The sequence below is a fragment of the Cebus imitator genome, unplaced genomic scaffold, assembly GCF_001604975.1.
Source record: "Cebus imitator isolate Cc_AM_T3 unplaced genomic scaffold, Cebus_imitator-1.0 Scaffold1, whole genome shotgun sequence".
NCBI lineage: Eukaryota > Metazoa > Chordata > Mammalia > Primates > Cebidae > Cebus > Cebus imitator.
In genome coordinates, this window is record NW_016107316.1 from 3,555,934 (window position 1) to 3,573,901 (window position 17,968).

General features: G+C 46.4%; 1 protein-coding gene across 10 annotated transcripts in view; it reads left to right on the top strand.

The window, feature by feature from the left end:
• The window catches only part of LPIN1 (lipin 1), a 152,644-nt gene that overhangs the window by 100,599 nt on the left and 34,077 nt on the right, over nucleotides 1-17,968 (top strand). For 4 of the 10 annotated variants that reach the window (XM_037737390.1, XM_037737378.1, XM_037737383.1 and 1 more), the window contains 9 exons: nucleotides 911-1,018; nucleotides 4,100-4,229; nucleotides 6,751-7,051; nucleotides 8,423-8,516; nucleotides 9,479-9,669; nucleotides 11,716-11,809; nucleotides 13,009-13,078; nucleotides 16,133-16,210; nucleotides 16,345-16,437. In XM_037737390.1, coding sequence (XP_037593318.1) covers nucleotides 911-1,018; nucleotides 4,100-4,229; nucleotides 6,751-7,051; nucleotides 8,423-8,516; nucleotides 9,479-9,669; nucleotides 11,716-11,809; nucleotides 13,009-13,078; nucleotides 16,133-16,210; nucleotides 16,345-16,437 — 1,159 coding nt within the window. The remainder of the gene's footprint in view (nucleotides 1-910; nucleotides 1,019-4,099; nucleotides 4,230-6,750; nucleotides 7,052-8,422; nucleotides 8,517-9,478; nucleotides 9,670-11,715; nucleotides 11,810-13,008; nucleotides 13,079-16,132; nucleotides 16,211-16,344; nucleotides 16,438-17,968) is intronic. The other 6 variants (XM_037737389.1, XM_017525951.2, XM_037737380.1 and 3 more) reach the window with 5 other exon arrangements.

Here is a 17,968-nt window from a genome sequence, read left to right on the forward strand (position 1 = left end):
ATGAAATTATTTTTAAAGCTATATTTCATTTGACTATAGTATATTGAAAATATCATTTCAGCAAGCAATCAGTTTTAAAGAATTATGAATGAGACACTTCACATTTCTGTTTTCATACCAAGTCTTTAAAATCCATTATGTATTTCACATGTGCGGAACATCCCAATTTGGAGCAGCCATGTTTCAGGTGCTCGGGAGCCACCTGTAGCTGCTGGCTTATTCTATTGCACAGTGCAGATATAACACCTTTCTAGATTCTCATTCTTTAGGTCTCTGGAGATAAACCATAGGAGAGAAAAATAGTGGTTTAGGAGGAAAATAATGTAGGATATTTAGAAGCCAATAATAGATTAAAAAATCTCTTCAAGCACTGTATGTTAATTTTAAGGATTTAAGAGAGACACTAAACACAGCTCTGAGCATGTTTAATGTTCAAAACATCTTTAATGCTTGGCTTCATTATTACAGAATAATTGTGGAGTCAGGTTATATAGATCTGACCATCACCAAATGGAATGAGAAATTAGGATAAATAGCTACATTTCCACACTTGGAATTATGTATTTTCTGTAAAGAGACAATTGACAGCACACATGATTGAATTTTTGGATTATTTAGTTTGATTAAGCATGAAAGTGTGACCGGAGATGATCCATCTTACACATGGGTGAAACAGGAGCTGAAATAGATCATTTTACAGTTTCCTGTTTTTGCGTCTCAGAAAATTCCCACTGATTTCTTGGTAGTTTCAACATCCAGGGCTCTGCCGTTGTCAGATGCCTGAGTATCTTCATTTTCTTACAAGTGCCATTGTTGAGAGTAGTCAAATAATTTGTATAAAAATCTTACTTGACGTAATTGACCTCTGATTTTGTCTTTCTTTTAATGTGTATCACGTGATGGTGTCCAGTAGCCTGATAGATTGCAAAAGGACTGCCCCTCATCCTGCAGTCACGGCCGAGAGCGGTCTCTCTAGTTCTTGCCCTCCAGAGTCTTCCCTGTTCCATCCTGCGGAAAGGTAGAGGAGTGATTTTCCCCATTGGGATATATTCAATAATGAAAAATTTGATCTAACTTTTACTATAAGTCTATTTTACCTTTAACCAAATTACTTACGAAGAAAATACCTGTAGATGATATGAACATTTTGATCTAACTCTTACGAATCGATTTCACTAACCAAATTACTTATGAAAAGCTATGTGTATAGATTACTCTTTTCCTTTCATTATAATCATTTGTAGATGATCAGAATTTTTTTTTAAATTTCTAAATTGGACTCTCTGGAAATTATGTTTCAGCATATAATTTTACCTAATTCTCTGGAGTGCTTTGAAAAATAGAACAATGAAATGTAGCTTGGGAATATGATCTTCTGCTTTCTGTCTAGGGTTGTTTGACAAATAAGTTTACAAGATATTTTTGGGATACCACTTTAATTAATTATAAATATTTAAGTAGTTTATTGGGCCGTCTGAATAATGGAGGCAGACGGTTTCTATAGCATTTCTAGAACAGAATCTCTGAGAATGGCATGGGCTGGATCTCAGGTTTAGGATCAAAGATTGAGGTATTCATTCAATGCTGTCATCTCAGATTTCTGCTTTCGTTCCCTCCATTTTGACCTACCTACTTTGGAGACTTCCATGGCTTACTCTATCAACCTTAGCAAATGAAGCTAAGATTAATTTGTACGTGGAAAACCTTTTTTCTTTTTAATTTAAGAACGAAACCTCAGATGTACTTCATTCAGAGGCTGCATTTGCAGAAAAAAAGTCTGTTTAAAATGAGGAAAACAAAGTCATAAACAGTTATAACTAATTAGCCTTATTGGGACTGGCAAAAATACTGAAAACTTTAATAAGGCTAATAAACACCTTATTTGTGAACATCAGTCATCGACCTTGTAAGCTTCCTTTTTTGAACAACCGTTGATTTTAAAATAATAAGATTTGATGACGGAACACATGGGAGTCATCTCTCTGATAAATCCCGCTCGGCAGTGGGCCCCATTCCTGGCTCCTCTTCTGTCCGTCTGAACTCCCGCAGTGATGGTCAGCAGAAAGTGCATCTGTACTTGTGCATGGGATCTTTGGAGAAGGGCTGCTATGGCCTAAGCTGGCAGCGTTTATGGTGGTGGCCTGTTTGCTGTCGGGGAGGGACTTTCAGCTTAGACTTTCCCGTAGGGCTGGGCTCCTTATGCATGAGTTCACATGCCTGGTGCCTGTATGGGCTTTGTGGTTTGTGGCTTTTATGAAGGGACCAGAATGTTAGGAAATCTGGAGTTGGGAATTGCTGCAGGAGAACCGTGTTCCACATTTTTGTTCTTCTAGAGCAGAGGTTGGTAAACCCGGCCCCTGGGTCAAGTCCGGTCCACCATCTCCTCTGTCGGGTTTTCCTGGGCATAGCCAGTTGGTTTACAAAGCGGCTGCCTTCACACCACTACAGCAGTGTCAAGTAGTTGCGACAGACGTCATAAAACCCATAAAGCCCTAGATATCTGCCATTGGGCTCTTTACAGAAAATGTTTGCCGACTCCTGCTCAGAGCAAGCTTTGTCTAAAGGACTTTATTTCATTTAGTGGCAGTGAGGTAATTTATTGCTCCAAAGAACCTATAGCCTGATGTGTTCTATTTTGTCTGGTAAAACGAAATGGCAGGAGCTTTTTAGACAAATACTTTGAGGTCTGGGCACAGCACCATTGAGTGTGGGAAGCCGGTTTTGATGGACTTCTTCCATGATGATGCTGGAGAAAGAGTGGATTCAGGTCACACTTGTAGGTACCGAGGCCCCTCGATGGAGGCCACGGCTGGCGCTTTTCCCATTGCAGTGATACCAAACACATGACTCTACTCGCATCAGTGCCAGAAAAGCGTTGTCTCTTTGGAGAAGTCTAATTGTAGAAGTGGAGGAGCAAGGAGGTTGAAAGGGCAGGAGGCTTCTCCACACGGATGTGGGGGTCCCACGTGTCTTCTCGTAGGACTGCTCCCTAACAGGCAGAAGAGTGTGTGTTGGGAGCAGGGTGTCCCACTGCAGAAGCTCTCTTTAGTGTGGGGTCAGCCTCCTCTCCCCAGGCAGGTGAAAGAGAGTGTGCAGGCTGCCCCTTGGTGGCACACTGTTAGATGGGCTGGGAGTCAGGGGCACCAAGGGAACAGAGAGCACCCTTTGCACCTTGGTGTGACACAAAGGAGAGGCGGCCCTTGGTCTGTCTGCTCTAGCTGGCGTGACCAAAGAGATTCAGGATCAGTTTAGCCCGTAGGGGTCCCTGTTTGTTGGACACAAGTTACGTATCGTCATGAACTCACCTTGTGTTGACAGGAAAGTTGTATTCAATTGGAGTTGAATTCTTAACTTGGACAGTTAAATGAGACCAGGTCTGGGAAGGAAGATGGAAAGGGAAACTGCCTACGTTTATTTCCTGCTGTGTCTGGAAACTCTGTGGTCTTCCTCTAGAGGAAATGATGTGGGGAAAACAAGCAGTAATTAACCATGTTATGTGGTAATAAAGAATTACAAGAATTGCTGTAATTAATATTATTTATGGCAATAAATAATATTTCTCTAAGTTGTTTAGAATATGGTGAGGATCTTGTGGATAAGTTAATGACTTCTGGATGGTGACTTAGGCTGGGCAGAAGTAAGATCTCATTTAGGTCTTCAGAGTACAAATACAGGAAACGTGGAGGTGGGTACTGAGCGAGCCTTAGCCAGTTGGTGAGTTTTTTTTGTGAAATATTCCTGGAAGACATAAGATCTTAGGAAATTTCAACTTGGAGGCTCCTGCCATGATATCGAGTTTATTTGTGGCAGCCAGCGTCTTTGGTAAAATTGGCACAGGGTATAATTTCCCTGTTTCCCCCTCTTCTCCTCCGCGGTGCACCAGGCGGCAGGGTGGGGCGGGAGACCCACGTGGAGCACCTTCCACGGGACGCGCTGCACTGCCCCCTGGTGGCGGGAGGAGGGATTTGTCATGAGGCTCCGCTTAGAGTGAACCACAGCTGGGGTGTATTTTCTGGACTAGCTGAGCCACAGAACTGGGCCCACAACATTTACAAAAGTTTCTTTTCCCACCTTAATTTTGACTTTCTGTTTTCTTAAGTCCTTCCAGTTCCCGACCTTCTACACCTAAAAGTGATTCAGAATTGGTCAGCAAGTCCACGGAAAGGACAGGTCAGAAGAATAACCCAGAAATGCTCTGGTTGTGGGGAGAGCTGCCGCAGGCTGCTAAGGTGAGACTTGTCTTCAATTCTGCCACGGCCGAAGATTTCTAACGTAGCTCAAATTACATGGAATTAGTCATAGCATAGCCAAGAAACGTAGCCACCAGGAGCCAGAGGTAAACGAAAATATATTAAGGGTTAACCTTGAATGTTGGAATTACTTTCTTCCATGTTTCCAACATTATAGAGAGGTCTCATTGTTTTTGTAGATTTTAAACCTATGGATTTACTCTTTTTTTTTTTTGAGACAGAGTCTCACTCTGTCGCCCAGGCTGGAGGGCAATGGTGCTTTCTTGGCTCACTGCAACCTCTGTCTCCCAGGTTCAAGCAATTCTCCTGCCTCAGCCTCCTGAGTAGCTGGGACTACAGGTGCATGCCACCATGCCCGACTAATTTTTTATATTTTTAGTTGAGACGGGGTTTCACCATGTTGGCCAGGCTGGTCTCAAACTCCTGACCTCAAGTGATATGCCTGCCTCAGTCTCCCAAAATGCTGGGATTATAGGCATGAGCTACTGTGCCCAGCCGGGATCTACATTCTCTATCACAGCTAAATGCAAATTAAATTAAAAAAAATACAGCTTACACACAGTCTTGCTGTCTTGATGCTGTAAACAAAATTGTCCCCAGCTCTTGATTCTGCTAGGCCAGTGATGACTGGAGCAAAGCCACAAGGAGAGAGAAGTGGACTCTTGGTCCATGGAAAGAGAAGCTGGGTAGTGAGAGCTGGAGTCCACATGTTCTTTTATCCCTCACAGAGAGACACGTCTGGGAGAGCCCTGGGAGAGGGAGAGGCTAATAGAACAGAAATGAAAGATTTGAGCCTAATAGATAAACAAAGTCAGAAAAACTTAAGGTTTGGATTCATCAAGTGATATTTCTGGGTCCTCATTGTTGGTGGGACCCTGAATTTGACCCTATGGGGATCTCCAAAAGAAACAGAGAAGCAGTTGAGTGTAGTGGAGAGAATGAAGGCCTGGGAGGCAGCAAGTTGTCCTGTGTTTGAGTCCCCACTCCACCACTTGCTAGCAAGGTGACCTTGGGCAAGTAAGTAGACTTCCCTGAACCTCAGTGTTTTCATCTGTAAAAATGTGAGAAAATGACAGAATTGTTGGGAGTTTAGAAGGGCTCCCGTAGGTATGTGAAGTATCTGGCACCTGGAGGCCCTCTAAATATTTGCGATCTTTCTCCTTGGCTGTGCCACATACATGCTGACTCAATTTCCCTGTCGTGGACATGCAGTGGGTTTACATGTAGGTACATAACTGGTTCAGCAAATAGATTTCTAAAAACATGAAGTGAACAAGGCCTTTTTTTCAATAAATTTCATTTAGTATGCTAATGTATTACAAGCATCTTGAATTATCATATCGCAAGCTTTAAAAAATATTGCGAGATGCTATGGCCTCTTGCATCCCTAATAAGTGTTTGTAATATGAATGAACGAATGAGTGAATGACTATTGAAAACATTCCTTATAAAGAGTCAAGATGGGCAGCTTTTTGGAGGGTAGTCTGTTGAAGCCAAGGTTGTGGATCCATTTCCTTTCCAGGTCGTGTTTATCTTTCAAAGAAAATGCTGATTTCCCTGTCCACAGCTGTGGTGCTGACCCAGCTAACTCTCTTTGTAAGTTTATGTCATTAGTTGCTGGAGAAACAGCACAAAAGTGCAAATCCATCACTTCTTCTGGCAAAATAGTTCCAACCACAGATTTTCTGTAGCATTGTTTTCATTTGCAATGGAAGCTGTTTGATCAGATAGAGAAGTGAATACTTTCTCCCCCCTTTTCAGCCCATCAATTGCATTTTGGTTTTTGTTTGAATAAATATTTTCTGCAACTGGAAATCCCTCTGGTGATAGAATCAGAAATGCTAATTTCTCACTCATGTGAACCAACTACCACCAAATCTTATTCACTCATGTTTTGGGAATATACTTTATTGAAATATGCATACAGAGAAATACACAGATTGTAAATGCATAGCTCAACACAGTTTCACAGCGGGAACAGATCTGTGCAACTTGCACCCAGACTGAGAAGCCGAGCATGACCGGCAGTGCGGAAACCCCCACCCTTTGTGGTCACTGCCCAGACTGACCCCTCTGCTCCCTGCAAGGGTAAACATGCTCCCTGCAAGGGACTCTCACAGCAGAGATTAGTTTTGCAAGACGCACTCATGTTGGTGTAGACGTAATTCATTTATTCTGATGGCCATGGAGAATCCCGGCGTTTGTGTGGATGGACTTGTAATTAAACACTGGGCGTTTAGGCTGCTCCTGCCTTTTGGGATTACCCATCTGACTTCTCTTTGGCAGTGGATGTTTTACAGGGAAGTTCATTTGCTTTGGAAATAATATTCTTGGTTTCTGGACTTTCCGGCAGGTATAGAAATCAGCAGGTGATTGCTGAGGCTTAAAAGTCCCTGCCTACTTTTGATTACTTGCTGTTCTCCTTGGGTCACTCGGTTTTTGCGTTTGCCTCTGTGCTGACCCCCTCCCTCTCTCTGTCCCTCTCTCCTCTTTGTTCTAGTGTTCTCCACACAAGATGAAAGAGTCCAGCCCATTGGTCAGTAGAAAAATTTGTGATAAAAGCCACTTTCAGGCCATTCACAGTGAATCTTCAGATACTTTTAGTGACCAATCACCAACTCTGGCCGAGGGGACACTTTTGGATCAGAACAAGTCTCAGACAGAAATGCAGTTTGTGAACGAAGAAGACCTGGAGACCCTGGGAGCAGCAGCACCGCTCTTGCCCATGATCGAGGAGCTCAAACCGCCCTCTGCCGGTGTGGTCCAGATGGCAAACAAGACGGACTCTCCTAGGAAAAAAGGTACGGAGGCTGGGGCTTCCCGACCCTCTGTCTGTTCATACTTTGTGCTTCCTCTACAAAGGACAGGTCCTTTCCAAAGTTCCAAGGAAATTGAACTATGACAACTACCATGTTCAGTCCGTGCTCCGTGGCAGAATATTTTCATGATCAGAATTTAGTCACAGGAAATCACACATGGAGGAGGCCTTGCGGATCATGTAGCTTCCTCATTTTACTCACTGGGGCTGCTGAGACCTGGGAGAGTCAAGTCGTTTTCAGCACACCATGGGACCCATAAGTGTGACCTTTTTTTTTTTTTTTTTCAGACAGAGTCTCATTCTGTTGCCCAGCTGGAGGGCAATGGTCTCATCTTGGCTCACTGCAACCTCTGACTCCCTGATTCAAGCGATTCTCCTGCCTTAGCTGCCCAAGTAGCTGGGATTACAGGCATACACCACCATGTGCAGCTAATTTTTGTGTTTTTAGTAGAGACAGGGTTTCACCACGTTGGCCAGGATGGTCTCCATCTGACCTCGTGATCCGCCCGCCTCGGCCTCCCAAAGTGTCGGGATTACAGGTGTGAGCCACCGCACCCGGTCAAGGGTGACTTTTATCAAGCTGATGATTAGATTAATCCTGACCGCCTCTCTTCTTGCCCGGTGTTGCTTCCCAGCCCCTCACCCACTGTAGTTTCTGCATACCATTTATCACAATTTCAAATGATCAATATTTTACTGATTGATTTTTGCCTGACTCCCCCATAGACTATGTGCTGTCTGAGATCAAGAGTCTTTTCTATCAAACTTCTCTTTCTCTCTGCAGTGCTTAGCGTAGTGGTTGGCACACAGTAGGTGCTCTGTGTTGCTTTAATGTGCTCCTGACTGTGTGTCTGTATCAACGATGCCAGGCCTGTTCTCCATCCACTCAGCAGCTCCCTGTGGTTTTCTAGAATTGTAGGGACCAGTTACATTATTCTATGCCAGAAGTAAAGAGGACATTTGAAGTCATCGTGTCTGACAGTGCACCATGTGGGATGCTTTGCCTTGGGGTATTGATGGGGAAGTTCCTAATGAAAGCATTTATCGTTTCATAATAAGTGTAATGATAATGGTAATAGTCTCAGTGCATTGAGTGCTCAGTACACTTCAAGCACTTTATGGAGAAGGACTGAGGCTCAGCAAAGTGAACTAACTTGATCCAGGCCACATGATTTGTGGTCTCGGCGGTCTACGGTAATGTACTGCCCACCAGCAACCATTGTGGTTCTTGGGCCAGTCTGGAGACTTGGGGGCAAATCTGCACACAGTGTTTAAATGCTGTTTCTATAGATCCGAGTCCATGAGGTCATTTCTAGAAGGGAGGTTTTCTGACTTGAGCCATTTGCCCTTTTAGATAAACGAAGCCGACATCTTGGTGCTGATGGTGTCTACCTGGATGACCTCACAGACATGGACCCTGAAGTGGCGGCCCTGTATTTTCCTAAAAAGTAACATTCCTTTTCATTCCTCACATCATTTTCTATAACCTGAATATCATTCCGTGTGAGCCCAGTTTTCCCTTATGTTTGTTTAGAAAGTGTGCAAGACAGCTGGGTGTGGTGGCTCACTCCACTAATTCCAGCACTTTGGGAGGCTGAGGCAGGCAGATCACTTGAGGTCAGGAGTTTGAGACCAGCCTGGCCAACATGGTGAAACACCGTCTCTACTGAAAATACAAAAATTAGCTGGGTGGGGTGGTGTGCACCTGTAATCCCAGCTACTGCAGAGGCCGAGGCAGGACGATTGCTTGAACCCAGGAGGCAGAGGTTGCAGTGAGCCGAGATTGCGCCACTACACTCCAGCCTGGGCAACCGAGCGAGACTCTGTCTCAAAAAAAAAAAAGTGTGTGAGGGAGAGGCAGTGGGAGGCTCTCATTTCCTTGTGAAACATGCTGGCTCTCTCTGTGGACATAGGGTGTGGGCACAGGGTGGCGTCCCCACCTCTGGACGGGCGCAGGCACCAAGCTGCCCTCCCTGCGGAGCCTGAGGTCATGCTGTCCACAGTGGTCAGTGGCCCGCAGCACAATAAGGGGCAGCTGGGCAGCCCTTTCTTTCCCCAGGAGAGTCTCCCATGGTGCTGAGGACCCCACCCTCAGTCCCCCCGCGATCTGGGGCAGGGCTGGCGTCTGGAGGGGAAGGGCAGGGAACAGGGAGGACAGCTTGATGCTGCTTCAGTGTATCTTAGGGGGATACAGGGAGATGCAGCCAGCTGCAAAAGGATGGCTTTCTCTCCCGAGCTAAGGCATTTAACGTCTCTTTCCCCGTCGAGGTGTTTTAATGAACATCTGTGCTGAGATGCAGCCGTCTGCGGCTCTGAGGGTGGCCGCGTGCCAGAGCATGGCTGGATGGCGAGGTGGGACCCCGGCCTGGGACACTGCTCAGCCGGGCTCTGCCGCTTTTCCCCCTTCCAGCGGAGACCCTTCCGGCCTCGCAAAACATGCCAGCGACAACGGAGCCCGATCAGCCAACCAGTCCCCGCAGTCTGTGGGCAGCTCGGGCATGGACAGTGGCGTGGAGAGCACCTCGGACGGGCTGAGGGACCTCCCTTCCATCGCCATCTCCCTGTGCGGGGGCCTCAGCGACCACCGGGAGATCACGAAAGGTACCGCGGGCCTCGCGCGGGCGCCCCCTGGTGGCCGCCGGTCAGAAGGCCCGGAGGCTCAGGTGTCTCGGAGGAGTTCGTGTCCAGGCAGCTTTTCCCTCGGTTGAGGTTAAGGATCGCCCCGATGTTAGCACCGAACTTGGAACCGCGATGTTCCTGGCTTGCAGTTAGCCGGCCTCAGAGCTCTGTGGGTCACCCATGGCTCAGGCCATCGCTGTGTGTCTCCTGTGGCCCAGGCCAGCACTGCAGAGACCTCCTCCAGAGGCCTGCAGGCCGGAGTGGGTGTCAGTCTAATTAAACTAGAGGGCGTTGGCAGTGGGAGAGAAGTGTCCCAGTGCCTTGGAGCTGGGAGGTCTGAGTTTGTCAGAGGAACTCTGGGAGCTTTTCCCAGCTGGATTTAAAGGGCGTTAATGGGGCGGGCTTAGGTGATTGATTATAGTACCTGTCACATTCGTATCAGTGCTCTCCCAGGACCTCGTGACAGTGCTGTAGCGTGGTGGGGCGTGTCCAAGCCCCCCAGTGGGTGCGGTCAGCAGTTATCAGCTGAGGGACTCTGGGACTAGTCTCAGTCGCCCCACCCCCTCCCACCCCCTCCCACGCCATCTCCTCTTTTCCACTGTCTCCTGGTATTTCTAGCAGGGAGGGGCCCTCTACCTCTCAGGAGCCACCACTGTCCCCCTCCCACCCAGGAGTGCTATCTGAGACTCCTGCCTCCAACCCGGTCGCTTCTAAGCTTTGGGAATTTCTCCTTTCACGAAGATTGAGGCCTTTTTGTTCCCACGCCGTCACCAGCCTGTCCTTCTAGAGCTGAACTGAGATTGTGTGCTAGGTCCGGTGGCTCGGTTCATTCACCTGTCTTCCTAGGGCTACACATTCATATCCAGCCTCAGTGTGTCTCTGAGGTTATTGGGGGCGAGTATACTTGGACACTGGCGTGGGGGAGGCCAGTGTCCCATCGGAGCCCCCTGGGCCTTCCCTCACCAGTACACATGAGTTGGTGGGGGTGGGGTGGCAGCACCAATGAGGCCGAGCGCTGTTATCTGCCTGTTATCTCACAGGGTTGGGATCTGCGAGTGCCCAGTCCTTACAGGTGAGGCCAGATTGTCACAGTCAGGAGATACCAGGAGAGTCCCCAGAGGTCCTAATGAGGGCTCTGAGGGTATATGTTGAGGCCAGTTGGGCTGGCATCATGACCCAGGGACACTTCCTGGACACAGGAGATTCTCGGTGGCCGATGTCTGCTGGGTTTCGGTTCCATTCAGGGTAAATAGAAGCTCCCAGGGAAGGAGTGGGCATGGCTCTGGGCCACAGAGATGGTCAGAACCATGTTCAAGGCTCAGGGTGCAGCCCAGCTGCTTTGGAAGGCTCTGTGGAAGCCAGGGCCATGGCCCAAGAGCCCGTCAAAGAACTGAGGGTCCAGGGCTGAGGTCTGGGCCTCCTGAACCTGCCACCTTCTCCTCTGCTCTGATGGGGCTGCCCCCCCGCAATGAGAACAGTACCCTTCCTGCTTCTGATCGTGGTGGAGGCACCACGTTTTCAGAAGGGCACTGTGCTTTCTATTCATGACCTTCTCAGTCCCCATGACCACCCTAGGAAGCAGATGGGGTTATTGTCCCCGTGCTAGAGGAGGGAGCTGGGGCCTGGAGAGTCAACTGCTTGCCTGGGGTCACCTCAATAATCATGACTTCAGCCACGGGAGCCTGGCTTCTGCACCCTGCGTAGCCATGACTCTGCCTGTGCAGATGTACGTGTGTGCTGTTTTCACCCCACTCCCCGTGTGAACGTATGTGCCCCAGCTAAGACATACTTCCCGCAACATCCACAGACTCGTCCTTGGCCTCCCTGCATTGCCGTGCAGATGCCGCCCCCCAGATGAAGTGGAGTGCCCTTTACAAATATGTTTATGCATTTTATAGGATTGTCCGCACAGCTGGTGTGCACAAACTCTCAGAAAACACTTGGGTGTGAGCAAATGAAAGGTGGGCGTGTCTTAGAACTGACTTTTTCTTCTTCTTTTTCCTGGATCCTCTACAACTGCTGCGACAGATGCATTTCTGGAGCAGGCTGTGTCATATCAACAGTTTGTGGACAACCCCGCTATTATCGATGACCCCAATCTTGTGGTAAAGATTGGGAGTAAGTAAGTACCTGTTGAAAGTCACTTCAGCAGTGGCGTGATACTGTTTCTGTTTCATGTTTTCAAACAGACCTAGACATTAAGCCTTAGGAATATATAAAATAAAGACTTAGCTACACTGCAGTATTGTGTCTTCACTGTTGACAGAATTCCATGCCAATAGAATTGGCAATATAGCTGATAGCTTCAGGTAGCCATCAGTCTTGTGAGCTTTAGTATTCATCTGTACTAGATTTTCTTTTCTTCCCTTTTGAGGCGAGGTCTAGCTGTGTCTCCTACCTAGGCTGGAGTGCAGTGGTGCAGTTATAGCTCTCTGTAACCTTGAACTTGTGGGCTTAAGAGAGTCTTCCTCTTGGCCAGGTGTGGTGACTCACACCTGTAATCCCAGCACTTTGAAAGGCCAAGGCGAGTGGATCACCTGAGGTCAGGAGTTTGAGACCAGCCTGGCCAACATGGCAAGACCTCCATCTCTACTAAAAATACGACAAATTAGCCAGGTGTGGTGGCGGGTGCCTGTAATCCCTGCTACTCAGGAGGCTGAGGCAGGAGAATCGCTTGAACCCGGGCAGTGGAGGTTGCAATGAGCTGAGATTGTGTCACTGCACTCCAGCCTGGGTGACAAGAGTGAAACTCTGTCTCAAAAAAAATAAAATAAAAAAAAAGAGAGAGATCCTCCCACCTTGGCCTCCCGAAGTGCTGGGATTTCATCTGTGAGCCACTACACCCAGCTCGATGTACTAATTGAATGTGAACAGTCACACCCGTGTGGTACATGGGTATATCTGAGGAGCCTACATCTTTCCCCTCTTGAAAAACTTCATTATCTGAGGGCGAGGGATGTACAGGTATTTTTGCAGACTATTAGCAAACTTTTCTCCCTTACGCCGTGGATGTTTTACACCTAGTTGCCTTTTCCTTGACGTGTGGCAAGAAACACCGCAAGCACGTTGTGGAATTTGGGCTGCTGGCATGTCCAACTGTCCACCCTGCTGGCACGGCTGCTGCTGGGCCCCTGCTGGGGTTAGATGGAGGGAGCCTCTGCCTGGGGGTAGATAAGGGTGGGCTGGGGAATAGCAAGAGCATTGAGCTCTTCAAAGACCTTGATGGAGTCCCGAGCTTTCCTTGACCACTTTATATGACATTGGAAAGGTTTTCAGTCTGAGCCTTGGTTTTTTGACATCTATTTCATTGTTTTGTGTTAGATATTATAACTGGACGACAGCAGCACCTCTCCTCCTGGCAATGCAGGCCTTCCAGAAACCTTTGCCAAAGGTGAGCTTTAACATGAAAAAGCAAAGGGGACACTAGAAATGATGGATAGCTTAATCTGGGTGGTTGGAATTTCACTTTTATTTTGGAAACCACAGAGTTCATTCCATTGTGCTCTTTCGAAGTTCACGAGCATACAGGCCAGGAGTTGTGGATCTCTGTCTTGCACCTTGCACGTGGTTCCCCCTCCTCCTTATCAAGGCAAAACCTCCCAATCATGGCAGTGCAGACCAAGGATGCCCTTCTCAATACCTGCCGTGCTAGGAGCACAGGTGGGGGCCAAGCAGACAGGTACCTGGACTTCAGAGCCCAGTGAGGACAGAGGGAGATGAGTGTCACCCCGGACGGGGTGGAACGGGCATTGGGGTCAGGTATAGGTGCCCATGCCGGTGTCAGGTCTGCCCAGTCAGGAAGCCAGGCCCATGACTGATTCTCTGAGGCAGGAGCCAGTACAGGGCCTGGGCAGCTCCTAGCTTGCAGGGGAGAGTAGGTTAGTGGCCCCAGGGAAGAGTTAGGAGGGCAGCCATGCTACCTGCCAGCCTGCAGTGTTCTCATCCTCCCCAAACAGTTCACTAGACAGTCAGCCAGGAATTCTTCATTCTTTCATTGACAGCTCTTCCTCTAGATTATATGTTCTTTGCTGCAGAGACTGCCTTAGACTTGTTTGTATCCTTTGTGTGCTTAGCAAGCCTTTGTACAGCTTTGGATATTGTAGGCAGTCAGCAAGTTCTAACACCTGAGATTCTTGAAGGTCTAATGGGACTTTGTTGAGTCTAGGCTTGCTCCTTCCTGGGTTGGCGTGTGTGTGGGTGTGCATGCATGTGCATGTGCGTGTGTGCACGCATGCACATATGTGTGCGTATATGTGTGTATGTGCACATGTGTGCATGCCTGTGTGCATAAGTATGCATGTGTGTGCGTGTTCGTGCATGTGTGTATTATGATTTGAGGACTATAATCTCATCTTTGGTGATGCTTTATTTGTGAGCATCTTTGTGGACTGGGCTGAGGGCATGTTCTCCAGAGTGGTTTTTCTTTTGTCCCTGCCATGGTATCCATGGCTTGGGACACATTTTTATGTTACTGTTCTCAACTGTTACAAATCCCTAAGAAAAAAGGCCACTGCAATGGCAATATAGCTAAAGGATTTATTCACTGAAAAAGAAATACACATGGGCTCTGAAACGTAAAAGAAATTAGTCCTTGTGATATGCACACTAAATCTTTTTATAAGCCAGTAATTTTTGACACTAAATATGCCATTTCTCTAATATAGAAATTATTTTTAAATGTAGAATCTGCCAATCTTGTCTTTTATGGCTGTTGGGTTTTGTATCACACCTAAAATGGCCCTGCTTCTCCTTTCCCAAAACTTGTGGAAATATTCCCTGTAGCTATTTTTTGTGCTTTCTTTTATGTGGAGCATATTTTCACAAGTTTTGGAAATTTTGAAAGATTTTAAAATCTTTCATCCATCTTGATTTTATTTTGAGCGTAATGAGGGAAGTATTAGGAACCAAGTCAGTTTTCCCCAGGAAGTTATTGAATTCGTGAAGATGCTTTTGGTTTTAGGAAACAGAATGACTCAAAGGTGGCTGAAGTGGTCATCTCACGTGACACGGATCTTAGAGGTTGGCCTTTCAGGCTTGGCGAATTTGGGTTAGCTTCTCTGTGACTTTCTTGGCTTTTCCTTTGTGGTCACAAGATAACTGCTGTACACTTCATCTCCTCATACAGCCGCATCTGAAATGGGAGGGAGGGGTCAGCTCTCTCATATTTCATTGGCCAAAACTTGGTTGCAATATCCCTTCTAAAGCAGCTCTTGGCCAAGCAATGAAATGACTGTGACTGGCTTTGACCAGTGAGGCGCATCCTTCCGAGTTGCACCAGACTTCTCTGAGCGCATTGCAGCCTGATACTTGAACAGAGTTTCATATCTGTCAGCAAGAAAGGGCAGGCAGGTGGGCCGCTCACAGGGTCTGACATGGCTGCTGAATTATCCCAGGACCATGTGTCAACTAACTCCTACCACGGCTCATAGGCAGTTACAGCTTCATCCTCTGTTCCATTTCTCTGTGAATTGAGATTTATTTTTGGACTTTTGTCTTCTGTTCTTGTGATATGTGTCCTTGCATGCCAACACTACCTTCTCTTAATTACCATATATTAAGGTATATTTTAATATCCAGCAGTGCTTATTCTACTTACTACTCTTCTGCCTGAGAATTTTCTGGGCTATTTTTGTTTCTTTTTCAAACAAACATTAGAATCGGTTTGTGAAGGACGGAAAATACTCCTGTTCACTTTTTTCTGTTCCTTGTCTTTCTTTCTTTTTTAAAGAAATTGTGGTTTTGTTACATTTATGAGTGGATTTAGGGGAAATAGGGTCATTGACAGCTTTATGAATTGTCCTATTTATGAACAGGATATGAGTGGTTTGCATTTTAGTTGAGTTTCTGTGTGTGCCAGATAGGGACCTTTTTAGCTACATAGTAAATTACTTATCTGTCTGCTTCCCTACACCCTGTTAGACTGAATGGCTTAAATCTTTCTTTTATTACTAGCTAAGGTGTCAAATGCTTGAAAGTTCTGTAAACTGAGGAGGGGATACTGCATAACTTTTACTTCGGTCCTAGAATTTACCTCAAGATAGATATTTTGCTCATTGGAAATACTGAGAAAATTATCCATTTGTATTTAATGTCGCCATTAAACTCATTTATCTAAGTTAAAAATAGGAATTTTCTTTTTAATACTTGAGATTTTAAACCAAATGCATCTATTAATGTAAACATTTAGAAATTGATGTAGACAGTAAAAATCCTATGCATTTTACCTTTGGTTGAAAACTGTTTTATCCTGTACCCCATATTAATCATTTCATATTTTATTTTATAACCATCATATTGAGAGTAATAATATCTTAACCAGTTAGCCACTTTGATTTGGAAACTTCTGGTCTTCCTAATCACTAATGATTTCTAATGCTTTCTTCTTTTCTTGTTGTCGTGTTGTATTTTATTTGTTGCTTGCTTATTCCTTTAACATCTTCTTAAGTCTTCATGCTTAAGTTACCTTCATGTAATTTTGGACGCCATTAGGTTTTGCTTCTCTAAAATTTTTAACCCACAAATAGTATGTTGTGTTTTCTCTGATTTTTTTTGTTTTTAAATCTTACTTTAATTTGCATGTCTGTTTCATTTGGTTCGAATGTGCTAAGTTGATCTTTTTTTGGTTCCATTATTTATGTTACCATCCATTTAAAACAGGCCACTGTGGAAGCTATCATGAGGGATAAGATGCCCAAAAAGGGAGGAAGATGGTGGTTTTCATGGAGGGGAAGAAACACCACGATCAAGGAGGTAAGTCCAGAAGACGAAACAGTGCTCACCCTTAGCTCAGCAAGTTTTGGTTTTGTGCAGGGACATTGGTTTTCGTTTACTTACATCAGAGAAATAGGCCCTAGAGCTGAGTTTTCATGAGCCAGCTCTGCCATGAAGTAGGGCGGGTGCTCCTGGAACGTGGGGAAGGTGGGGAGGAAGGTCGGGAGCCAGCAGTGTGGGCGTCACCCCCTGGCTCTGTAACGTGGGGAGACTGTGGTCCAGTCACTTCCGCATGATAACGTTTTGTCATCTGTAAAAGAAGGGATTCAGCCTGGGAATTCAGCTTTTTTAAGAAATTAAATATTTTCCTTCTGCTTATGGAGACAATTTTTTTTCTTTTTTTTTTTCTTTGAGATAGAGGCTCGCTCAATCACCCAGGCTGGAGTGCAGTGGTGCAATCTCAGCTCACGGCAACCTCCCAACCTCCGCCCATCTCAGCTTCTGGAGTAGCTGGGACTACAGGCGTGTACCACCATGCACAGCTAACTTTTGTATTTTTAGTAGAGACGGGGTTTCGCCATCTTGCCCAGGCTGGTCTCAAACTCCTGGGCTTGAGCGATCTGCCTGCCTCGGCCTCTGAAATTGTTGGCGCTATAGGTGTGAACCACCATGCCTGGCCTGTGAGGACAATTTTAATGAGGTATATGTCCAGCAGTTGACTAGTTCTCTGAGTCATTTCACTGCAATGGTATGTCTAAAAGTCCGTGGCTTTGGTGTTCATCTCTATGAGTGCCTGTGATTTTTTTCAGATCTTCGTTGACCTCTCCTTCTATTTCTTGAAGTACTTTCTGTGCTTGGCTCCCAGGCCCCTGTGTCCACCTGGCCCTCCTCTTCCCTGCAGGCTGCCCCTGCTGTGGCTTAGCCTCCTCCAGGAGGGGACCTCAAAGCTCATCTTAGGGACACCTTTTCTCCTTTCACTTCTTACGTTTCCCTTTTGCCCGTGTGACGGCTCCGTTTTTTGTCTCAGACCCAGACGTTCTTTTCTGCTCCGCCCATTTATCAAGTAGCCAACTAAGCGTTGTCATGCGGATGCCTCAAGGCATTTCAGACTTAGCACTTCTAGAATTGAACTCGTGGGATTCTCGAGAGTTCTTCCTTCATTGGGGCCATAGTCAGAAAATGGCACCACCGTCCATCCTTGGGTGAGATTCATGCTTTTAGCCTCACCTCCACACCAAGTCCTATCGGTTTTCCGTCTTAAATACTTCTCCGACGTGTCCATTCTCTCCGGCTCTGCTCCCACACATCTGCACCCCCGTCACCTCTCCCAGTGGTGCTTCCAGACGGCCTCCCTGCACCCATCCTTACCCTCTCTTCCTCATCCTCTGTACTGCGGATGCACTGGGCTCTTTAGGGGCCTGCTCCCATGTATGTTGCTCCTCACTTAAAGCCTTATTGTGATTCCGAGGGGATCTTATAATGAAGGCTGGTGTCTTTACCACGGCCTATGGCGCTTGTGTCTTCTAGCCTGCCTCTTTAGGCTCATCTTTGCTATTTTCCTCTGCTGTCT